The 26,034-nt window shown below is 40.9% G+C and overlaps 2 protein-coding genes and 1 long non-coding RNA gene across 9 annotated transcripts in view; 2 read left to right on the top strand and 1 right to left on the bottom strand.

Annotated features, from left to right (window-relative positions):
* The window catches only part of px (MAP7 domain-containing protein plexus), a 159,126-nt gene extending 133,365 nt beyond the window's left edge, over positions 1-25,761 (top strand). For all 7 annotated transcript variants that reach the window (XM_028185500.2, XM_028185504.2, XM_089735699.1 and 4 more), the window contains exons 19-23: positions 15,341-15,454; positions 19,190-19,310; positions 20,271-20,372; positions 22,310-22,528; positions 22,915-25,761. In XM_028185500.2, coding sequence (XP_028041301.2) covers positions 15,341-15,454; positions 19,190-19,310; positions 20,271-20,372; positions 22,310-22,528; positions 22,915-23,278 — 920 coding nt within the window. In that variant the 3' untranslated portion in view covers positions 23,279-25,761. The remainder of the gene's footprint in view (positions 1-15,340; positions 15,455-19,189; positions 19,311-20,270; positions 20,373-22,309; positions 22,529-22,914) is intronic.
* The window catches only part of LOC149500736 (uncharacterized), a 187,131-nt gene that overhangs the window by 83,997 nt on the left and 77,100 nt on the right, over positions 1-26,034 (top strand). The window lies entirely within an intron of this gene.
* LOC149500739 (uncharacterized) lies at positions 997-6,822 on the bottom strand. The gene is made up of 2 exons (XR_016324768.1): positions 4,462-6,822; positions 997-4,286 (listed from the first exon to the last, which is right to left on the bottom strand). It is a non-coding gene; the product is annotated as an uncharacterized LOC149500739 (long non-coding RNA).

Here is a 26,034-nt window from a genome sequence, read left to right as displayed (position 1 = left end):
TTCACTTACAAATACTTACTACTTACTTGCAATCCAGATTGTTATGTTAAACATTTAAACTTATAATTTCTATGGTTGTGATTTGTTTTGTGCATCAATAAAAAGAAAAAAAAATCGAACTTAGGAAGATTTCAAAATCAAACACCACATAATTAGCAGCGTTATGTAATTATTCAGGAGCAGTATTGCTATAAGGACAATGTAGATAGATTTAAAAAAAAAACTGTTGCATTCATAATATGAATGATATTCAAATCCTAACATGAGTGAAAAGAGTTTTTTTTTTCAAATTGAAATTGTATTTAACCAACATAGGTTTGACAGCATATACTGAAATATACTCCATTTTAAATGAAATATAAAGGCAATTCGGTGTTTGAGTGTAACATACGGGGGGTTGGTCTCTTTCGCTTAAAGTTACGGCAGCCGCCCGCGACCTGACGTCGGGGGGTGGGTAACGCCGTCGCTCCAAACTTATAAGGACGTCTAAGTTGTTTCATACATCAATGTATATTTATTCCTCTCAACAAGATAAGTCTCGTTGAGAGGAGTTTTCTAATTTGTAAAACGAGTCGAAGTATGATTATTACTTCATTTCTATTTTTTTTTAAATCTATGTTATGACATTATTTTGGTGTGGATCGCCCCACGGCTCGCGTAGTGCTGTGGGATCATTAGAGTCGAAGCACAAAGTGAGTACTACAACTACCTTGAGATATGAGATCGATGTCTCACTTGAATTGAAGTAGCGGCGGTCCAAACCTTTTTAACGGATTGCATGACTGCTTATCTGCAGAAACAGGTTCTCTGCTGTCTGAGTCCGTGCTCGCCCACCTGTCCTAGTGACACTGGAAAAACCAGCAGGCCACTACTAGTCCCTCCCCCCCTAAAAAAAAGACCTAATTTTGGCTCATATCGGTGTGACCTCATTCCTTGTGAGATATTTTCTTAATTTTTGATTACACAATGTTATTCCTTCATAGTGAAAAACTTTCGTGTGAAATAAGTATTTATTTTGCGGTAATGATTCTCATTTGAATGGCGTTCTTAGTGAAATTATACAACATTATATATCGTAACACCAGTGTGCTTAGTGCGAGTTTTTTAACTTCTCGATCGCGTAGCTTCCTTTCGTTTGCCGCTAGGGGCGCTGTTTCAATTCCTTACAATTAAGAGTTAACTTTTACACGATCGAAAAGTTAAAAAACTCGCACTAAGCACACTGAAGTCAAATACTCAAGCGTACACCCAATGTCGCCGTCCGTACTCTACGGCACGTACATTTATTTATAACAAGATACATTATCTATCAACGCACCTCTTTCAGCTATAGTTACATAGTTATTGTTTTGTTTTCTACAATACATAGATTAGGGCTGCGAAAGAGAATTATTTTCGGTCGGTTATTGATGTTGGCGTGACGCCCGTTGTGCGACGCAACAGTTGGTTAGACCGTTTCACAACTTGTTCGCAGTTCGCTCATGCTACTTCGCTTAAACCTCACAATCTAATGAATTTAATCATTAGGAAAATATAACGATCAATCTATACTAATATACAAATCTACAGTGGTTTTTACGGATGTTCCATTATAACTACTGAACCGTGCATCCGATTGACTTGAAACTTGGTATCCATGTAGAAAATACATGTACTTAATGGATAGGTTAATATTTATATGAGTGTTGGACTCTCTAATAATAATGACAATAAATAATAATGTTATTTTAAATGCCTAACGAAGCGGCGAGTATGGCTAGTGTACATAATACCTAATATACCGGTAAAAGTGTACATTTCCCAAAAGTACACATTTACCGTAACATATATAAACTTGACAATTCCAATGTGGCTTCAACTAAAAGTTGCTGTTTAAAAGTGTTTCGTGTTAGTTTTAATGATACACTTACGCTTCATCATTCGCGGGATAAGTTGTCGTATCTATCAAATACTAGAGGTCCCGCAGTAGTCGAAATTCGACTATAATTAATTGGAATTGTAAGTTTGTACACTATTATGATTGTATTTTATACTTCTATAATCACAAATTTCGCCAAGACTACACTATAAAAAATCATAACAAAGACAAACAATATTTAATCTATTCTCAATTTGACCACAGACGTCAAGAACAAAAGTTTGACAATAAATAAATAGTATGCATGCGTGTGTGCGTCAAATAGATGGTATGTAGTGTGTATAAAGCTTTCTTTATTGATTTAATGTATCTTTTATGCATTATTTTAAAAAAAATATTAGCATTGTGCACTTTTTCTCTGTATTCTCTATAAGTGTGGAAAATTTCATACTCCTCCGTCCGCGCAATTTTCGTAAAAAGGAATACAAAGTTTTTGCTTCACGTATTAATATATAGATAGATTCTTAATTGTTTGATAGTTGATTCGTACGATGTTCTACTTTTATTTCGTAGATTAGCTATTTTTCCATCAGCTGTCGGGAGCACTTTGCTTGCGGTATCAATAATTTTTATAGCACGAGTGATGGTTGTCTGTGAATTAGCAAGCTCGGTTAAGAGATAAATGTGTTATTCTGTATCAAGTTAAGGGGAATAAGAATTGCAGGCTTATTAAAATGTTGTACGCGTTACATATAATGTTGGTCCCCTAACGTTCCTCGTAAATGTGACATAAGTCACATGAGAGTCTTCGCGCCATCTCTACGTGGTGCCCTCGTTAACTCGCTCCTGCACTCAGCAATTTATAACCTACCCTGGCTTCCTATTAATTTGTCAGATAAGTACGTGTTTAGTTCTCCTCCTCCTTTAATCCTCTTTTTACCTCCCTCTCTATGATGGTTTTGAACGTTATCAAACTGCCCAGGTAAATGTATTTCATTCATATAACCTTTACAAAATTAAAGTGTATCTTTCAAATTATTTGATGTAAACAATTTGAACAGAAGCGTCGACGTCTGCCATCAAACAATGTTTATCCACGCGCTCTGGACGCTTCGAACTTTTAATTAAAAGCCGAGGCCATGTCGCCGAGATTAAAGTTGGAAATCCAAATAAAATTCATCCACAAAATACAGTCGCGTATTTTCTCAACTGTACTCGCGAAATTTGACTGTAGAGTCGACGATGCAAATCACGTATTCCAACAAGCAACACTCAAAATCGTACTTTATCATTGAACCCGTAAAGTTTACTTCTTTTTTTGCTACCGAAAATGTGCGTTGTCCGGGTGGAAATTGATTCTCTCCGTAATGTAACGTCCTAAGTTACGCTTTAGCTCCAGTCTAACGTGATCCTCTGGGTACGATGAATATCTCCTCTGTGTTGTTCTTGCCTATACTTGTGAGGGGCGAGGTAGGTCACCGTAAGCTGGTAAATACAAAACGCGGAACAGTTACTTTATTGTTGCGCCGAGGGGCAACGAGTGCTTACGAACTGGTGAGGGTGCACCATTACCGTTAGTAATGAGTTTGATCCCTATGAATTTGAGAACAAATTATATTGCGTCACTATAAAGCAGATGAGACGATAAGCGATGCCGTATATTGTAAACTAGCTTTTGCCTGCGACTCGGTCGGCGTGGAATAGTTACTTTGGCATAACGCTAAATTTTACCTCCACTTCATTTACGTGGAAAGTGAAAATATTTTTGAATTATAGAATGTTAAGGAAGCTATTTAAACCCCTATTTTGAAACATTCTTTATTGGTGCTTCACTTGTATTGACCTTACCGTGATGTTATATAGCCTATTATAGCGTTCCTCAATAGATGAGCTATCTAACACTGAAATAATATTTCAAATCGCACCACTAGTTCCTGAGATTAGCGCGTTCAAACAAACAAACTCTTCAGCTTTATGGTATTGATTGAAATAATTTTTCAGTTTCTTCAGCATCTGGGAGACCTTTGTCATTAGGCGTTCCTAGTGTTTCGACGGCGTATGCAGATGTCGCAACATGTGTTTGTTGTCGGCGCGGAGGGTTGGGGGGGTGGTGGGCATCGCCTCCCTGTAATGGAAATCTGCTGACGCGCTCACTATGAATTCGGTATACCGCAATGGAGATGGCGATTTATCAATAGATTTTCTAAATGAAATATTAATTGCAGACTGAAATTATTGGTTCGTGGTAGTAATTACATTCCCCAGTACCATTCGATATTTGATATCTTCAAGAAGCGAGTGCATTTGCATAATCGACTGCGATCTAATTGATTGAATGTTGTTGCTGGTGCTTTGTGAGTGTGATAATGGGATCCGATTTAAAAGATCCAAGTTGGCGGTGAGCTCGTTGATTCGGCTATGCAATTTACTGAAATAGCATGAATTTAATAATAGTTAAAACATTTTTAATGCGATACCTTAGAGTTTGCAAAAAAATACACACAAAGCTTTCACAAATAATCTATTATTAAAAATCAGAAGAAGAACCATTTAAAAAAATTACAGTTGGGACACGTTTACAGAGACTTAAAACAATGACTCACGCACACCATGTCCACGACTACCTTCTCTCACGAACGCCACCGATCGAATGAATGTTTCGAGCAAAGGCGTTGCTATTTATAGGCACCTGGTGCGATGATGTAACTCTCGCCCCACCGCCTGACGTCACTGAGTAGAGGGGTCGAGTAGTGACAATTCTCTAACACGGCCTCTCCTGACAGCTGAACGGCCTCGTCAGCTAGGTTCCCTTCAGGCTGGTCTCCCTCGACCACCCCAACCTGGTCTTCCTGTTCCTCTTCAACACGATCACCATGGGACTCATTCTCATTGGAGAAGTGCCCATTGCGTTCATCGTCATTCAAAACAGAAAACTCTTAGTAAGCTGCTCAATGTTTGTTCTTGCTATTATTAGCAGTCACCCACTCCAACCAGACCACAAGTGTGCACATCCAATAACCACTATCGGGGTTTTTAGAGGGCAATATCAACTACGAAGCGTTGCCACAATGTCGGGGCATTGCCACAATGTCGGGGCAGAACAACAGCCACAATGTCGGGGCAGAACAACAGCCACAATGTCGGGGCATTGCCACAATGTCGGGGCAAAACAACAGCCACAATGTCGGGGCATTGCCACAATGTCGGGGCAAAACAACAGCCACAATGTCGGGGCATTGCCACAATGTCGGGGCAAAACAACAGCCACAATGTCGGGGCATTGCCACAATGTCGGGGCATTGCCACAATGTCGGGGCAAAACAACAGCCACAATGTCGGGGCACAACAACAGCCACAATGTCGGGGCACAACAACAGCCACAATGTCGGGGCATTGCCACAATGTCGGGGCAAAACAACAGCCACAATGTCGGGGCACAACAACAGCCACAATGTCGGGGCATTGCCACAATGTCGGGGCAAAACAACAGCCACAATGTCGGGGCATTGCCACAATGTCGGGGCAAAACAACAGCCACAATGTCGGGGGTTGCCAGGATTCTGTAACACGGCCACTCCCGACGGCGAGGCGTCCCCGACCGCTTCATCCCTCAGCAGAAGCATATCTCCTCCAGCTACGTCAGAGCTTGCATCAACAAGGTCACCCTCTGCAACGTAACAAAAAAAAATTACACCCAGACCTCAATCCCTACTACAGACGCAAGCGTGCACTCGTACATCTGCAGCGAGGACGAGCCAAAGATAAACATTTGAAGTGAGAAGAATAGATATCGCACAACTGTCCCAAACTGCGCAATTTGAAACACCTGCACGATTCCTTTACTGAGTTAGCCGGTACAGGAAACGTCTAAAACAGTAGCGCGCTGTTGTCGGCAATATTCACCGATACAGATACTGAACATTACAGACACAACACAGCTAAACAGTAGGGACGCAAGATCCGGCCGAATCCGCATCTACCATACTGCTCAAAAAAATAAACGGGAAGTAAAGCACCGTCGTGCCCACCTCAACCTCAAAAATGGGAAGTAAAGCACCGAAGTGCCCACCTCGACCTTCACATATTAATTTCGAAGAAAAGGCTGCATGTCACCAGGGTCCACTCGTAAGGATGATGTGGAAGCAGGGCAGCCGTCCCAGCTCCAATCTGCTCAAATGATGCGAGGCTGCACCACGTGTGGCGGGCGTCCCGCTCGACCGTCCTGATAGATAATCCGTTGGGTAGTCCGCAGCAGCAGGCCGCAGACTAAGCGACATCGCCCTCTGCGTCACTGCCAGTCGTACGGCACCGTGAAGTTGGCGGCTCGCGAGCATCACGTGCAGTGTGCACACGAGCAGTACGTGCGGTATGCACGCCAGAAACAGGCGAGCGCGCGCAGGCAGCGGTACGCGAGCAGTGCGCGCATTTTGCACGCCAGAAGTAGGCAAACGCGCACAGTTACGGCACGCGAGCAACACGTGCAGTATGCACGTCAAAAGTAGATGGGCGCGCGTAGGCAACGGCACGTCGCTTGCGTGCTACTGCCGCAGGAACCATTGAGGGGCCCGAGCTGGCGACAATGCCCGTGAGGCACCATCCCCACCATTGGGTAAGGTCCACGGATTGAGAAAAGTATGAAAGCATCAAAGTAAGCAGTAATTGTAAAACAAAACAAAGTTCAGAGTTTTACTCTACTGTGGGCTATTTGAGTCCTTTATCCCACTTCTGATATTAAAAATCAGAAGAAGAACCATTTAAAAAAATTACAGTTGGGACACGTTTACAGAGACTTAAAACAATGACTCACGCACACCATGTCCACGACTACCTTCTCTCACGAACGCCACCGATCGAATGAATGTTTCGAGCAAAGGCGTTGCTATTTATAGGCACCTGGTGCGATGATGTAACTCTCGCCCCACCGCCTGACGTCACTGAGTAGAGGGGTCGAGTAGTGACAATTCTCTAACACTATATATATATAAAAACGAATTGCTGTTCGTTAGTCTCGCTAAAACTCGAGAACGGCTGGACCGATTTAGCTAATTTTGGTCTTGAATTATTTGTGGAAGTCCAGAGAAGGTTTAAAAAGTAGATAAATATGAAAATGCTCGGATTTAAATAAAAATAACAAATTTTTTTTTTTTGATGTGTCCCCCGTCGGGCGGATTCCTTTTATTTGTTTTAAGTTTATTTTATACAAAAGTTTAGGTCTTTTATTTATCGATTGAGGCACTACAAAGTCTGCCAGGTCAGCTAGTTATTAATAAAAAGTTTTAGCCCTGTACAAAACAAGCCAGCGTCAAATTACAAACATAAAACGCTTAAAATTTACAAGTTGGGCCGTCCATCGAGGTCTCGTGTTCGCCCGCGTCGAGAAAGCGACTCCTACCACCCCACATTTTGTACTGAGTGAGTATACGGTGTTTTTTTCTTTTTTTTTAATGCTTAGGTTTGTGGACGAGCTCACAGCCCACCTGGTGTTAAGTGGTTACTGGAGCCCATAGACATCTACAACGTAAATGCGCCACACACCTTGAGATATAGTTCTAAGGTCTCAGTATAGTCACAACGGCTGCCCCACCTTTCAAACCGAAACGCATTACTGCTTCACGGCAGAAATAGGCGGGGCGGTGGTACCTACCCGTGCGGACTCACAAGAGGTCCTACCACCAGTAATTACGCAAATTATAATTTTGCTGGTTTGATTTTTATTGCACGATGTTGTTCCTTCACCGTGGAAGTCAATCGTGAACATTTGTTGAGTACCTACGTATTTCATTAGAAAAATTGGTACCCGCCTGCGGGATTCGAACACCGGTGCATCGCTACATACGAATGCACCGGACGTCTTATCCTTTAGGCCACGACGACTTCATCGGTGTCCGTTTGTATGATTGAAAAGACAAGTTAGGTAGGAAGTAGGGTTGACTTTGATATTTATTGATTTATTAAGTTGCACCAACAAAGCGATCATCAATACAAAACATTAACAAACTGACAAAAATTCAGATGTAGATGTCACCTCAATTAATAGGTGCGATCGACAGTGCATTAACAACAAAAATGAATAAAAAATATATAACTAAGATTTGATTACATTTGATTGATTGCTTAAGATTAATTTATATGTAATTGGGAAATGATCTGTCTGTTTCACTTAAAATTAGTTCAGCGCAATCGGACAACTCCGAACGAACATTGACGGAGACCACGCTACCGTGGACATTATTTTAGTCCCAAAGGATTCTGTTTAAGGGAGAGTAAGCACCTAAATTCGAACGAATATGTGTGTGATGTGGTTATAGTTGCTTAGGAGTTTGCGACACCGGCTCGAACCTATCATGCATTCGAGTTTGACAGCCGGTCCTCCTCCTTGCATCGTTCTCTTCATCCTGGGAGTCGGGACCTGCAACTGGTAGTTTTCTGTTGAACACTTTATTGGTGGTAGGACTTCTTGTGAGTCCGCACGGGTAAGTACCACCACCCCGCCTATTTCTGCCGTGAAGCAGTAATGCGTTTCGGTTTGAAGGGTGGGGCAGCCGTTGTAACTATACTGAGACCTTAGACTTATATCTCAAGATGGGTGGCGCATTTACGTTGTAGATGTCTATGGGCTCCAGTGACCACTTAAGACCAGGTGGGCTGTGAGCTCGTCCACCCATCTAAGCAATAAAAAAAAAAGAACTCCGGAATTTTCATCTCTTTTCTTCCATATTGTCAATTAATGTTTCACTGAATGTCGGTTTATTAAATGTAATTTCCAAAATATTTCACTGAATGTCGGTTCGGTGTGACCTCCAGATCATACTGAGCTGGTTTGTCTAGAATCACATCAGAAGACATACAGACACCAGTTTTCTATTGTATTTGAGACTGATCTCTTATGGAGTCTCTTATGGAGTCTTATGGAGGGCGGAGGCACTCAGGTATGGAGTCTCTTATGGAGTCTTATGGAGGGCGGAGGCACTCAGGTTGTCTATTGACTTTTGATAATTAATGGGCTCTAACTGTCTTTAATGTACGACATTACAAGTTTTAATGTTCATTAAAAAAACTGAACCTTGTGGATACTTTTCAATTAGAACTCATTCATTCTGTTATTTCGTGTAAGCAAATTAAATCGTTTCTCTGTTGTACTAAAACATTTAATATAAAATATCTATCTAAAATTTCAATTACACAAAACAAAATATGCATAGCTAAATTAAGTTTGCGCGCCAATTACGTGACGTCGAGAATCTGATGTTGTTTTTAGTGATTTCGAGTTAAACGGTGTCCTAAAGTTTTAATCTTTGCTTCTCCACATAAAAGGACAGACGCACGTTCGTTCTAATATAACTAGATGATGACCGAGCTTTGCTCTGTTTTTTTTTTTTGATAACGCCATCTTGTTGTGCCTTCAAAGCGGTTAGTTGCCCTCAATTAAGTCAAATAATCAAAATTAATCAAAAATAGTATTATTATTCGCCAGTAGATGTCGGGAAGAGTTGATTATTGAAAACACGAATAAAACAACATTTTCTGAAAATAAATCGTAGCTAGATCGATTTATCGCCCCCGAAATCCCATGTATACTAAATTTTATGAAAATCGCTGGAGCCGTTTCCGAGATTCAGATTATATATATATTAATATACAAGAATTGCTCGTTTAAAGGTATAAGATTCCGTAATGTGATTGTACCACAGCTGTCAAACGTTAACTATATATAAATACACAACATCATAGTCGAAAAAACGTACAGTGACGTTTCGATAATCCAGTCTGTTAAGTTACATTTTATATTTAAACACCGGGATCTCTCCACCTTGGTCTTATAAATCCGAGTGCACGTTGTACCTTCGTACCGGTCCGGCGAGTGTCAGACGCGCGCCCGGAAGACTCTTCTAATGCATGACGACTTAACGAGTAATCTAATTTAACGTATTGACTAAAAAAATACATATTCTGAAAATAACGTACAATATGCGGCCAAAGAGAAAAGTAAGAATAATACAATAAAGTCACGGGTCGTTATCTTCGGCGTCTTTGATCGGTAACATCTGGCGCGCGAACGTCTCCGAATGAAGACAACAATAAAAATAGTTTTTAAATAAACCACATTGAGAATACAAAATGTATGTAGGATTTAATTATTACTAACATTTCTAATTATTGTAAAACATTTCTGAACGAGTGAAAGGATTCTGAACGCATGCTGTGTGAAAGGAACGGATGTAGCTCTAGCTCGCTCTCTCGCACGACGCCGCCATTAGGAGTAAGACGTGTTTAATGTGCTCTTTAAGAAAAAAAATAAAAGGTATAGTTAAACCCAAGAAATAGTGATTTCATTTAGACCCACACCTACATGTATGTTCTTTCGTTTTCGAGAATCTTACACATATTTAAGAAGTCACACACACCACTATACATCGCTACACAACGAACGAACAGTAAATATTATGATGATAGTTTTGCCACAACTAAGATTATATAAATATGGTCTGAATTTCAGTCTATTAACAGCTTGGCAAACCCCTTTTTTTGTTACGATGAGGAATCTCACGGTTTTTCGGGTACCCGGCCGGTTTATGCCGTACTTCGCGCTTGCAGTGGAAAAAGAGAAAGAGGTCGCGAACCGAGGTCCACCTCCTCCTCCAATTAGTCATAGGAGACTACGCCTTTAGAAAGGCGCGCTGGGCTAAGTTCGACTCTCGCCAAACCCGCCCAGCTTAACGACTACCGACTAAACCCCAACGAGCTCATCCACTCCGGCTGAGCGGGAACCCAGGTACCGACATTGGCCCCACCGTTACGTTAGGCGGGATCTACTACTGGGGACTCCTTCTCCCTCTCATCTACATGACTCGTGAGGGGCGCACTGGAGACACAGCGCGCGCACCACCACCCCGCTAGACCTGGGCGTCGAGCACCAGGCGCCCTCGCACCCGGCACTCGACAGACAGCTTGGCAACCCTAAAACATTCAACAAAATACGTAGAATAATTATATATAACGCACACGGGTGCACTTTGTGCCGCAACAGACAATTAATTGCGCGGCCCTCACGCCCTGTGTCGATAATATAATTTTGTGTGACGAGCATTGTTCCGGGCCGAGGGCAGCTGTCATGGCGCTGTTACAGATTAACAAATTCGAACGAAAAATAGATGGTGAATTCAATGGTTATTGAGAGAGAGTGAAGTATTTTGTACATTGTGGATTTTATATTGTTTTATCGCGCATTTAGTGTTAAGTGGAAATGGAAGCAACACCACATTGTGACTGGTAATAGGACGTCTTGTAAGTCCGCACGGGTAGGTATCACCGCCCTGCCTATATCTGTCGTGAAGCAGTAACGCGTTTCGGTTTGAAGGGTGGGGCAGCCGTTGTAACTATAATGAGACCTTAGGACTTATACCTCAAGATGGGTGGCGCATTTACGTTGTAGATGTCTATGGGCTTCGGTAACCACTTAACTCCAGATTGCCTGTGAGCTCATCCACCTATCTATGCATTAAAAAATTTTTAAAAAAATGTGAATATCGCCGCCAGTAAAAACATGCATCAGAAACTGTTCAAAGGGCAGAACAGTCTTTATTGTTTCAATTTATCTTCGATTTAATGTCTCAGGCCAGCCATTTGCTCCATGGCTAGATCCGATGCTACATGACACTCCACTGTGACCAGTTCACCAGTGATAAATATACCTAATAAGTAAAATTGTCAACATCACCTCACTTTTCCAGCAAGGCGTGTTCCTATTTTTCAAAATGTGTTTGCTGACTGAATTGTTATTAAAAACATTTGTAACATTTGTCCGCTCTACGGAACATTTGTGGTAGACAACACAGATGTAAAAGGGATGGGGAGAGGCTTGTCGCGACTCGAATTAGCGCTTCAGACTGTATTAATTGCCGGTCGACTGACAACCCTCGCTACGTAGGGCTGCTGAGGATTATTGTACAGGCACACTGTTCAATGCGTGTTTGAGATTATTTGAAAACGAATATATTAACGCATTCAACCATTGGCCATTAAACGTGACCATTTCAGTAATCCAGTACTAATTGTTGAAATGATTATGAATTGATCGTATTTAGGCTAGAAGATCCTACATGTCAATAGTTTACTAAAATATCAATAGTTAATAGTTTAATGAAAAAGGGGGTTCCCAAACATATTCTGGCTACTGCCTTCTTTGAGAATAAATTACTTTTTACTGCCCTCATTTTTTCTCCTACTTAAAAATCACTATAGCGAGAACTCAGTCGGTGTCTAAATATCCCTCAAGACGAAATTACAGATCGCCTCCCAAGCCTCTATACAACGCCCCGTTTTTTTTCTAGGTCTCTTACCGCCCCCCTTTAGGCCTACAGCGCCCACAAGGGGGCGTTATCGCCCACTTTGGGAAAGGCTGGTTTACGGGCTAACCATTAAAGAACAGAAAGACAAGCTTCGGAAACATTACCTGGTAGGGTAGGAGTAGGGTTCTGGGTCTGTAAAGCTTGTTGTTCACGTGCTGCAGTGTATTCGGCATTCGCCCCGCGTCTTGTGGCTAGCTAAAACCATGAATACTGACTAGAATAATGACTAGAATTATTCGTGAAATTCGGTCACACTGTGACTATCGCTACTCGATTTGTTGAAACCACTCGCGCACCAACTACAGAAACCTCTCCTTACATCACAATCGAATGAATAGTTTAACCCTTGGCGATCTTAAGACTAACGTAATATAAGACAGTATGTCCAATACGTGGGGACTTTGGACCTCAAAGGGTTAAGATTGCATGCTAACAGGCTAACGTGCATATAAAGAAACATTTTCATTTAAACAGATAAGTAAAAACGAATAGTAATTACGGTCATGACAGATTTGACACGCTCAACTAAGGTTGATTGTGCGAGTGGTCCGTCGGCGCGCGGGTCAATTGTGTCCCGTGAACCACCCGACCCCGTTCAATTGATTCTAAACGTTTTATTGTGTTTTATGTTCGCGTGCTAGTCACTTACTTCTCTCTTACGATTATTATTCGAGCATTTTATTTAGTATCTGTCACGTAAGACAAAGAAATAACACTATTAGGTTATTCTTGCAAACTTGCCAGACGCCAAACATTGCCGACAGTCTGCTAAATGATAAATTAACACGTTAATTTTTATGTATTTTTTTATTTATTTTATTGCTTAGATGTGTGGAGAGCTCACGGCCCACGTGGTCTTAAGTGGTTACCGGAGCCCATAGACATCTACAACGTAAATGCCGCCACATATCTCGAGATACGAATTTTAAGGTCTCAGTATAGTTACAACGGCTGCCCCACAAGAGGCCCGTGCGGACTCACAAGAGGCCCCTACCACCAGTAAATCACATATATGGTGTAAAAACGGTCCCTCCGCGGTGAATGCCGCCACCTATTTTGAGACATTGCATGAATGTGGCTGATGATTAACATAAAAGCCACATGTACACAAATATCCTCGCCTACTTTCACTGGTAAATGGACGATCACTCCCAAGTCTGCACGTGATAGGTATTATTACCATGCTGCCTATTATCGCTCGATGTCTATAAGACTCCACGAACCTCATGGGCCATGAGCTTGTTCATCCTAACGCAGGATAGAACAATTCGTCCTCACAAAGATCGTATTTTAATTTACATTTCTGTAAGCATGCCAAACTTGTTTCGCTATGTCTAGTAGGTTTCTATAGTCAGTAGTTGGCTAGGCGAGGACTAGTGACGCGCGGGTCCGACCCGTGCCTAACCTCTGTCAATTGATCATAAACTCTATTGTGTTTTATGTTCATTGTTTATGATGGAATGGCGTCATTAATTCGATTTGTATGTGTGTGTGTGTGTGTGTGTATGAATCTGCGGCGCACACTTACGAACGTGACCGTGGGTAGACACGTCCGTTTTCTACGACAGCTAGAGCGCGAATGAAGGTTACAAGTAAATCACCCCTAGTGTTGTAGGAAATGAATCACATATCTTTTTAGTTTAATAATTACCATTGAGCTGAAGATACTAACACTATGGACTCACAAACGACTCTTTTGCAATAAGAGAATAGCCTAAAGTTAGTCTTATATCGAGATGCTACATGATTATAATCGTGCTGCATTTCGAAATTAGGGTCGAATATTCGTGGAATATTAAATCAAAGTCTAAAAATCGACCCGGTCTTTTCCTTCTATTTTCTAGATGAATAATCTATATATTAATACGTAAAGGAGAAACTTTGTATCCCTTTTTACGAAAATTGCGCCGACGGAGGAGTATGAACTTTCCCAGATAAAGAATATTATAGAGAATATAGAGAAGGAGTGCAAAATGTTAATATTTTTTAAATTATGCCTTAAAAATATACTAAATCAATAAAAAAAACATTACACACACTACTATGTATTTGAAGCACACACGCATACATATTATTTATTTATTGTCAAACTTTTGTTCTTGACCTCTGTGGTCAAATTGAGAATAGATTAAATATTGTTTGTCTTTATTAATATTTTTCTATAGTGTAGTCTTGGCGAAATTTGTGATTATAGAAGTCTTTGAAAATAAAATCATAATAGTGTAAAAACTTATAATTTCAATTAATTATAGTTGAATTTCGACTACCGGGCGACCACTAGTATCAATAAATTGATCAGATAAAAAAAAAACTTGGCTATCGACTTACATAACTCTCATTGACGTATACTTCTGGACGAGCAGAGGAGCTCGGGTCGCGGCTCTCCTCTTGGCGCCCGATCAATTGATCCCCTCAATTTGTCTGTAACAAGCATTTTAGTAAATAATTATATGCCTCAGTTATGCTTTAATTGTTGGGTGGATATTTATTTTGATGAACAATGGGGTCTTAATTGTGCTATGCAAGAAGACAGTTTGATCGTAAATGGTCAGACAGCGTAACCGATCCTCAGGGGTTAATGGAACTCATAAACAGTTTTACGTAGCTGTCGCCGCAGAAATGGGCGGGATGGTGGTATGGATCTATATGACCCACCGTAAAATGGTTGATTTTATTACAAGTATTTCTGTTCATTAATGGTGCCGATAATTTTAATTACGTGATTACTGTTTGGGAAAGGTTGCCACCCGTTACAACGAGGTTTTATGGCGGTATTTATAAAATATGGTTATAAAATGTTCAAAAGATGCAAACATGTGCTTTCAATATCATGCGCATAACTTCTATATATTGCATGATGAATTGAGGCCTTTACGCTAACGCTTAGACTAATGCAGAGTTAATATAACAATAACTCTTCAAACGCAGTTAGAAGTGTTTTACGGTGCTAAGCTGTGCCCTTGTTATTGCTGATGTCCGATGGGCGATGCTCACCACTTATCGTGAAGCGGGTAGCTACTTAGTTTGATTTTTAGGAGCTAACAAAAAGGTCTTTGGACAGTCGAAGTGCTTTAGTTCGCGGCCCATAAAACCCAAGAGTATGTAATTGAAGATATCTTTCTTTTTTTTCCAGGGCTACCGAGCAGCAAGATCCCGAAGCGGGCTGATCTCGCACCGAACAAAGGCGGGCCCTTTGCGGCAGCCCTGCGTACTCTAGCGAAAAACGCTGGCCCCGAAGCAAAGGACGGTGAGTCGCTTACTGCAGTCTATATCGCCTCCACGCTTAGGGACTGGGGGATTGTCGAATATTGACGGATATTGCGGTCGGCTCAAACGCGCAGTATCTGAACGCATGTGTATGTCACACGTTCATACATCGTCAAAATTATGTAATATCTATCTATATATATAAAAATGAATTGCTGTTGGTTAGTCTCGCTAAAACTCGAGAACGGCTGCACCGATTTGGCGAATTTTGGTCTTGAATTATTTGTGGAAGTCCAGAGAAGGTTTAAATGGTAGATAAATATAAAAATGCTTGGAATTAAATAAAAATAACAATTTTGTTTTTCCTTTGACGTGTCCCCGCCGGACGGATTCCTTTTGGTTTGTTTTTAAGTTTATTTTATACAAAAGTTTAGGTCCTATAATTATCGATTGAGGCACTACGAAGTCTGCCGGGTCAGCTAGTATAAAATATATATTTGTTTTACTTACACATATAATATGTAGCACGCTTCCATCTATGTAGCTCACGTCGTGATACCATACTGTCATTGTTGTAATTTCGAAAAAATAACTGAAAATCCTCTTTAACGAAACAAAAATGTCCAAATGAATCCGCGAGTAATCTACTAGTGCAAAACAAATACACGGCACATAATAGGTTCGGCACAATCTGGTATTGATTAGCGATTTTGTTTCTTAAGCTAGAATTATTATTAACGGAGCTTATTGACGAGCTGGCGTTCACAAATCAGATCAAAGTGTTCTCCCAGCCTTAATCACGATACCATTTAGGTGACGGCCATTCCATACTCCAAATAAGGATTCACAATGGTTTCGCGGCCGATATACTATTACGTGGGTTAAGGCAATCTGCTGTTAAGCGGATACCGAAGCCCATAGACATCTACAATGTAAATGCCGCCAACTACCTTGAAATATAAGTTGTAAGATCTCAGTATAGTTACAACGCCTGCTCCAGCCTTCAAACCGAAACGCGTTACTGTTTCTCGGCAGAAATAGGCAGGGTTGTGGTGCCTACCCGTGCGGACTCACAAGAGGTCCTACCACCAGTAAAGCAAAGTAACTTGAGGTCGGAGATCAGTTTTAGTTTGCCCACTACTTCTCTATGAACAGAGTTCTGCTCCTGCTTATATGTTTCCCAGGCTCCGTAGGACGAGAGACTTTACGGTGAGATTTCTTAAAATTAATGTTTTACGAAAATTTTATTATCTTTCGAGCGACACTACGTTTTAATCATATTTCGACAATCCCTTCAAGACCAAATGTCCTTCTCTTAGTTGTCTTATTTAATTTTTGTTTTATTTTTCTATTTTCAAAAGCTATCTTCTATCAAAGAACACTTGTTGGGTTATTATTACTAACGTCCGCGTGTGTTTGTTTGTGTGTACGTGTTTACTATTTCCTTTCCAGATCAATTAATTAACTAAAGCTTTCTCTTCAAATAATACTTTTATCATTAATATTAATACTGATACTATAATAATATTATTATTTATAAGTCACATAATCAGACTTACTTCTCCATTAAGTCCATTGTCTTTGTAATGTTTGACTAAAGATTAGCTTTTGTTTTAGATCATAATATATCAATTTAATTTTAAGTATTAAAAAGAACTATTGGAATTTAAAACTATTTTGTTAATAAGAATGTGTTGGTTTTTTTTTGTTATAATGAATTAAGTACTATACTGTAATTTATTGAAAAAGAAAAAATTGTAAATATATTGTAATACAAAGTAAGCTATCACGTTGTTTTTAAAAAAAATACAATTTCATAATATTAGTGTGTTCTCTCTCGTACATTGTCTTTCAAAAAAAGGTAATGAACGTGGAATATATAATTTAAAAAAAAAAAACTTCACCGACATTGTCGATAACAAATAGATAATCTTTAGTCAATCAAATCATATTTAATGCATTTTGTTATTTCGTTCTTTTTTAATAATTACACATTGAGCTCTTAATTTTGGAAACAGGATATAAAATATGCTTTTCTCGAATTGAGAAATAATTGGTAATAAAGTCTTAGGAAAACTCAAGATACTGTTTCGAATCGATTTAAAAAAAATAGCTGTTATTGATTTATTATTCATATCAAATCAAAAAGTTTTTATTCAACATAAATGAAAGGACACACTTGTTGAACGTCAAAAGAACTACCGCCATTTCATAAAAACTAGCCTCCGTCCTGAGAAGAACTGGCAAGAAACTCAGCGGGCATGTCTTTTTTTTTTAAATATTCATTTTTACAATATGTATTATAACGTAACAATTATTGCAATATTGAAATGCCCGGAGCGAGTAACTCATTCCCACCCATTGATTGCCTTAATAAGTGCATCATCGGACATCAGCAAAGCCAGAGGAACAGCTGAGCCGCTGTCTACTATTTCAATTTTAGCGGAAATCGGCTGTGAACGTTCTATTTAAAAGCACCCCCACTACACAACCGAATTGAGACCTACAGATCATGACTCAGGGTAGACTTACATCGTCGTGTCCGATAATCACATAACAATAAATGGGGCGTGAGCTCATTCATCCATCTAAGCAATAAATAAATAAAAAATTTAGTAATAACAATTAAGTAGGGTAATCATTATGACTATCTACCTACAGGGAATATAAAAATACTGTAACATACGCAAGTATGCCTATACATTGAAGAAATTTCTATGAGCAATATGACCAATTTTGCGTAGTAGTTTCTTTCCGTACATGGCTGCCTAGAAGAGATCGCTCTAAGTAATAGGGCGGCGAATTGTAATACTTTTTAATTGTTATTTTAACGGTCACTGCTCTTGTTTTGTATGTACACTTTTTGGCTGTAATTGTAATGAAACTTTAAACTCCCAATTTAAGCAGATTCATAATATTATCAAACATGATAGTGAAACAATAAGCGTACTTTAACGTATATGTGTAGTTTTATGATCATTTATATGTAGGTTTGTAATGAAACTTTGTACATAATATGTTGGAACTTCAGGGATGATTACTGTCATAGTGCCATCAATGTACACCAGGAGTAGTTCCAATGAATGAGTTGGAATCATACATCAAATGGTTTTTCGTTGAACGTAGCCTATTTTCAATAGTAATTTATAAATACAAGGTAGAAGACATTTTCTAAAGAATCCAAAAAGATAGTCCTCAGATTAGACCTAGAGTTATCTAAATGAGGTTTAGAAAAATTGTGAATCATTTGAGTTAATATTCAAAGTTTCAAGCGCCGCATCCCATTATTGTTGGGCGTCTCCAAGGGACCTCTGACTTCCCCGTCAGGCCTTTGTTTGTGGTGAGCGTAATGGCTCCTACGGACTACAGGACAAGCGCAATTTCAAACTAATTGTCTTGTTCTCTCCCACGTACAATTTTAATAAAATGTATAATTTCCCAACAATGCAATACAACTCTGGTCAGGCTGTACTTTCTGGAACATATCGCCAATAGAGATGCATTGCATCTCGCCAGCCCGTTCTGACCGATCCACTTCGCGATCCTATTCTACTATTGGTTGAGGACGATCGCAGGGAACTTCTTTTGTTAAAGGCTTTAACTTCATCCAGACTGTTTTACTGAGGTAGATGGATAGGGAATGACAGTATTCTTGAGAGATCAGTAAGACTTTTTAAAATTAAAAACGTCACGCTTTCAAAGTTATGAGCTGAATGTATTCGGACACGCGCGGGAGTGATCCGAGTAGGGCGTCGCTGAGCGTTGTAGTGTCCAGGAGGTGGAGGCGGCGTCCCGAGCTCGGAGACCAAGGACAAGCCCCCGCCGGCGCAGCAGAAGCGAGCCTCGCCCCACCACCTGCCGACCAGCGGCTTCCAGCCCTACAGACCGGACGAGAGGTTGGTTATTGACACATTTTGTAATTAAGAAAACTAGTGTTCGCCCATTAGTCGAAATTGGAACATTATTATTAATTAAAACTATAGGTTTGAAACTTTATTATGGTTCTATTGACTAAAGACTTTACTTCTATAATCACAGATTTCGCCAAGACTATATAATGTATTTTTATGCATAATAAAAAAAATTCATTCTGCACTCTTTCTCTATATTCTCTTGAGGTCTGGGAAAATTCTCCGTCCGCGCAATTTTTGTAAAAAGGGTTACAAAGTTTTTGCTCCACGTTTTACCTTACTTATATAGATACTAATACTTATATATGTCCTGCAACATAATAAATACAATAGACTTCCTCATTCATTATAAATAGGTTGGTCTTATAGGTATAGGTATAGTTATAGGTATAGGTATAGGTATAAGTGTAGGTACAGGTATTATAGAACTTTAGAACATAGACATCACGGAGGGTGCACGGTATACTATGAGCAGTAGACCGCAGACATCTGCGTATATAGAGCCAAGGTGTAAAACCGAAAGAGTAGGATTGACGGTGACGTCCTGCGGGTGATCATTTATTGGTAACAGTTAGTCGATGACCCACGTGACATATTATTGTCGGAGACGCCGAAACGGTAGGCCTAAGTCCTAATAGCCATCAAATTTTTACTGGTGATAGGACCTCTTGTGAGTCCGCACGGGTAGGTACCACCACTCGACCTATTTCTGCCGTGAAGAAGTATTGCGTTTCGGTTTGAAGAGCGGGGCAGTAACTACATTGAGACCTTAGAACTTATATCTCAAGGTGGGTGGCGCATTTACGTTGTAGATGTCAATGGGCTCCAGTAACCACTTAACACCAGGTGGGCTGTGAGCTCGTCCACCAATCTAAGCAATAAAAAAAAAGTATTGTAGTTGGGTACGCCTGCATGCAACTATAAAGTGAACGATTGATGTTGCAGATTATCGCATCCTGCGGCGCCATCGTTTCCACTGTTGGAGCCGTCTGCCTATTCGCCGTACGCCCACCCCAGTCTGTATTCTAGTGCCGCCCTCCAATACAGGTACAGTTTGTGTTTGCTGTCAATGTCACAAATAAATTAGCTCAAGAGCTCCTTCATAAAGAAGCGGCAAGGGTTCCAGATGGCACCCTCACTTCGTTAGCCAAACAATAGGTACAGTAGGCGCGCGAGTTCATGTCCATCCTGAGGAATGCGGTAGTGCTGTGACCTAGTTAATTATGGTAATGTCGATAATAACTACCGATTTAGTCAACAGCTGTCAATTTGGTTTAATGTAACTTAAGGTAATTTTGCAATTTATAAAATAAAATAAATGTGATAAGTAATTACTCGTTTATTTCTAATAGAGAAAAATATTTTTTAAATTCCAATTCAATCACTATCAAATGAAAAGACAACCGGCAGATCAGAGTCGGAATCAGTATGTATCTTTTTTCAGTAGGTTTTTTTCTATCTGAACTTGTTGGAAGCGGAGTAGTCATGGTTAAATAATACAACAGCGTTAGCGTGAATTTTCTATATCGATAAGCGCGCGTCACAACCGTCAAGGACAACACTCGACGTTAGACAAATGCGGGGAGGTGGGCTAAAGTGGGGCGAGCTGTCCCCCGCGCGTCGCCTCTGGCCCCGATGGACATGAACTCGCGCGCATACAGTATCTCCCACACATAAAAGCTGCGTTTTCAGATAAAACATAGATCAGGTTTTAACTAAGGACACATGTAATGACAGTTCTCAATCATTATATATCACTGAACACCGTTCTACGCTCACCTGTAACCACTAGTCCTTAAGGATTAATTCTTCTGTTTAACTGTGCTTTTATCTTCAATTTATATCGCTTTGTTTCGCTTTAAGCTCTCGACTAGAACTTCGCTTTGTCTTTATGTACAAATGTCGCACGCTACCTTTTTCTTATCCCTACCTATTCGCTGGTGGCCTAAGAGGCTATTCAAGCTACGCCCGGACGGGTAGGTGAGATCACGGGATCAACCTGAGAGAACTTGCTAACACTGGTCCTAGCAAGAGCAGTGCTTCGCAGAATCTACCACCGGATCGGAATCACGACCCACTGAGAAGATCCGGCGAGAAACTCAATGGGCTGGCGGAACCGTTCTGATCATTAGTCAAACTTTCACTGATACTGCTCATTCCATGCAATATTATTACTGGATGACAACATCCCGCTATTCGTTAATACCGCTATTTGAGGAGAGATGGCTCTCTCGACCACTGGATTTTATTTTTGACGCACGTTTCTCGTCTTATCGCCGTCCAGTCTTTGCACCATCGTGTGCACTACACTACTGTGGTGTACTGTGCCATCAGTAGTATTCTGATACCGTTTCTATGGGACGTACAAGTGTTAGTTTATTACACAATCGCATTATCTTTATTGATGTCATATACATTCTTACTGAACATTTCGAGAAAGCGACACGACTCGAGAATCCTCTCATCCTGGCCGCCGGTAATTACATTCCCGATCCTGCGGACCAAATGATAAACAGTTGATGTCGCCCAAAACACGTCATTTCGGATCCTCCCGATCTACTAACGGTGCTTTTAGGTACCTCAAGCACCGATCACCATTCTCGTCGAACCCGTCACTTGGGACGAAGGGCTCAGCGAGTAAATTAACCCACAGACACAGCCCACTGAGTTTTTCACCGGTTCTTCTCAGTGGGTCGCGTTTCCGATCCGGTGGTAGATTCTGCGAAGCACTGCTCTTGCTAAGGTAGCGCGTCTTCTGAGCTCACGTCGCTACCTCTAACCACTTAATATTGGGTGGATAGTAAGCTCGTTCACCCAACATATCAATTAAAAACGTAATTGCAATGAATCTTAAGTCAAAATTTGATCTTTTTCTATAATTTATTTCATTGAAATTGTGTATTTCGTTATTTTTTTCCACTATTTTGCTACACTAAAGCAAAGCCTCGTTCATTAGTCAAAGTGGCTCCGTTTCGACCCACCAGGATAGCAGCAGAGGAGCAGATGTACTTGGAGCGGGTGTTCCGCAGCGGGGTCGGGGTGGGCTGGCTGCCGCCCTACGCGCTGTACCCGCCCCTCGCGCCCCCGCTGCCCCTCGTCCACCCGCACGCGCACGCACACGCGCACGCGCTGCACGATGAGCGCGACAAGGAGATCGCGCTGCAGCGGGAGCGGGACAGGGAGCGAGAGCGGGAGCGGGAGAGGTGAGTTGTGCCCAGCAATGACAAGCCCGGAATTAGTAGTATAGTAGAATAAGCCAACTGTTTTTCCAAAGCATACCAAAAAAAAGCTCTATGTACTCAACGTGAAATAAATCGGGGCAGTGACACAAAAAGGACTTTGATATCTATGGGCTCCGGGATGATTATATGAATGTTTAATGAGAGGATACATAGGGGGCCAGGCTCGCTGTATACGTGCTGGTACATTTGCTTGTGATACTTTTGTGCTTTTATTATTGTTAGGTCGATGAAATCTGAGACACGTAACTAAATCTTGTGACGAACAGCAGGACTGATTATTGATGGCATCTTGACAGGTGCTTCGACCACAAATAGTAAACAATGAACATCGCACTTTTCTTTTTCAGGGAACGAGAAAGAGAACAACGCGAAAAAGAACAGAGAGAGCGCGAGCGCGAGCGTCTGCACCGGGAGAAGGAGTCACGCGCCCGTGAGGCCGTGCGCGAGGAACAGCGGGCGCTGGCGGCCCTGCACGCGCACCCGCACCTGCTGCCGCCCTCGGTGTACTCCCTGCCGCGCCCGCTGCTGCCGCCGCCGCTGCTCTACCGGCCCGCCTACCGCCCCTACCCGCCCTACGAGCCGCGCCCGCACCCGCCCGCCGAGCCCGCCCGCACGCCCACCCCCACCGCGCCCGCACCCGCGCCCCCCGAGCCCGCGCCCTCCCCCGCCAAGCCCGACGAGCCGCCAGGTGAGGAGCCCGCGCCCGTCTGACCACCACAGCGCTCGGGTGTGTGACGTCAGCGCGCGTGACGTCACGGGGCGCCACCCGGACCTACACCCGGAAACTCATTTCGTGATCGTTTTATGAATATAATTAACAAAAAAATCTTTTCAGTTGAAATTATTCTAATTTATCGATAAGTGTAATATAATAGTGTTTATACATCGTGCTCGATATTGTTATGGGGACACGTCTTCATCTCGCGTTACATAATGGCGATAGTTGAGTAACTTTTAATAAATATAATAAAACTGATTACAATAACAAAAATCTAACAAAGACTGTAGGATATTTTTGTTACCAAAAACGAATTACGTTTGATTCTCTGCTAAACTTTAGTTAAGAAGTAGAAAAAATTCACAGAAAATAATAAATAAAATTTTTAAAAATATTTGTATAAATAGAAAAAACAACAGAAGCTATGGACATGTACATTATCTTACATAATAATTAAAAATGCCTCTAAAACAACGAAATTAAATAATTACAAATACCTAATGAACACACTGCCGTTTTATATACTTCAATTACTATTTACACAAGTAAGGAACTATTGCAACAAATTGTCGTATAAAAATGTTTTTCTAATGCGAAAAATATTTTTATGAAATCACTTGTTTGTTTAGTCCTTTGCAACGAATTGTCGGTCGCGTCCGGAAACATTGAAGGCGTGCTTCTGACAAGCGTACAGCTGTATTGTCGTCTTGATGATTGTGACAGTGTAAGCCACAGGGCCCCTCGTGCCTCCCCCTCAACCCGATCCCCCCGTCCCCTATCCTAGTTCCCCTCTGCCCGGTTCCTAAAAGTCTAATTTTATTAGTTTTCTTGTCGACTATCGAAACTGCTTTTTCTTATTTAAGGACCTTGTTTCCTTAACCGTAGAGTTCACAATCGTTACGGCAAGTGTAAACATCTGCCACACGCGCCTTACGCTGTCGCCAATCGTCTGTTGTTTGAATATTATGGTGATTTTGGCCTATCTGTGTATCTGTGTACTCGTAACGAGCGCCGAGAGTTGTGCTGCCAATAGATTATCGATTTTGTTTAATCGATAATGTTTTTTTTTGTATTTGTGCGACGCAATACAATGTGTCGTTGAATATGTTGTTATGATTTGTAATTAAAATAAAGATGTACACGTATCTATCTACACGTCTCTCTGAACCGACGGCGGTCGGGTTGAGTATTATTATTCTGTTATCGATAATAGATTTTTTATTTGAAAAAAAAAAAAATGCGTTACATAAATAAAAAATCTTTGATCGATAAAGAAGCACGATATAAAAAAAATAGGGTTATTTTAATAAAAAAAAAGTAATTCACTACGCTTATAGTCATTTCGAAATTGTGACCGCGAATTAAGTAAGGGTGCGCGCGGACGACGCTGCCTGGAGCATCGCGCCGCCGCCGCGCCGTGTGTAATGTACTTGTGTATAAATATTAATAATTAATTATAATAGTCCCGTCGTTTTTGGTATATAATTTTAATGTATTTTCGCACTTGATCATGTAATGAATAATAATAATAATAATAATTTGGTAAATCGATTCCCGAGAACGAATCGATACATTGGCTTTGATACTTACGGATTTTAATCGATGTGTTTAATCGATTTTGTTTTTGTATTCGTTCGCGGCTCTATGTTAAGTCGTCTGATGTTATATATCTATATTGAACTGCGTTTGTGATATGAGGTGCCGCGGCAGCACGCGACGCAGCATCCGTCGAGCTATTCATTAGGTGTTCAAATAGTTTTTTTTGTAATGTTTTTTTTTTTTTCGTTTCGCATTTATGTACGCGGACGTGCGGGTCGCGGCCCGTGACGTCATGTAAATATATAATTTAATAGTTAGATACGATGTGGACAATACCTAACAAGTGAATGAGCTGAGAAACCTGATTTTATTGAGAATACATTCAATGAAATTAAACAAAAAACTTTTTTTTTCATTGCATGCTTCACCCGAGAGCGTCAAGCGAGTGTGTGACCTAATTGTACCGGCAATATAGATCATATTTCTGTAAAAAATAGATTTCAGACTTGCTCGCATGACCCGCATCAAGTGTGCTTTGATGCGGGTCAGGGGGACTGCGGGCTGGCGCGGGGTTGGGGGGGGGTGCGCCTCATCTCCTAATAAATACGTACTCCGCTATACGTTCTCGGTTATTTTGTTGATTTTTTATTTATTTTGAACCTTATCCCCTTCCCTTCAAGGCTTATAATAGCGCATGTAGTTAGCGATGTATTGTTGTATGCTTTGATAGATGATTTATGTTTGATAAACATATCTTTAGATGGGTAATGCGATGTTTGTAAAGTCCATTCTCTAATAATTGCCATAGTGTAATTCTGTAGAGCGAGTCGCTGTAGGTATCCGCGGAGGGCTCGGACCCCCGGTCCCCGGCTGGAGTGTGGCCCACGCGTACCAAAACATGAAAGTTTTTTGATAAAATAAAAACTTCAACATTTCAGTTACTTTTCTTATTACGTAGATGAGAGAACGAGCTCACGGCCTACCTGATTTAAAATGATTGCGGATCTCATACAGGTCACATCCCGAAAGCTGCTACATATCTTGAGACATGAGGTCGAAGTCTCAATTGTATTTTGTAACGGGCTCAGCCACAAACAGAAATGCGGGTTTACTTCAGAGCAGAGATAGCACTGTGGTACCTACCCCCGCGGGCTCACAACATGCGCTACCGTCTGTGAATAATGAAGAATGACGTCATTTTGGAAGTCAT

The sequence above is a fragment of the Bombyx mandarina genome, chromosome 20, assembly GCF_030267445.1.
Source record: "Bombyx mandarina strain Sakado chromosome 20, ASM3026744v2".
In the NCBI taxonomy this organism is placed as follows: Eukaryota; Metazoa; Arthropoda; class Insecta; order Lepidoptera; family Bombycidae; genus Bombyx; species Bombyx mandarina.
This window is presented reverse-complemented; position numbering and strand designations above follow the sequence as displayed.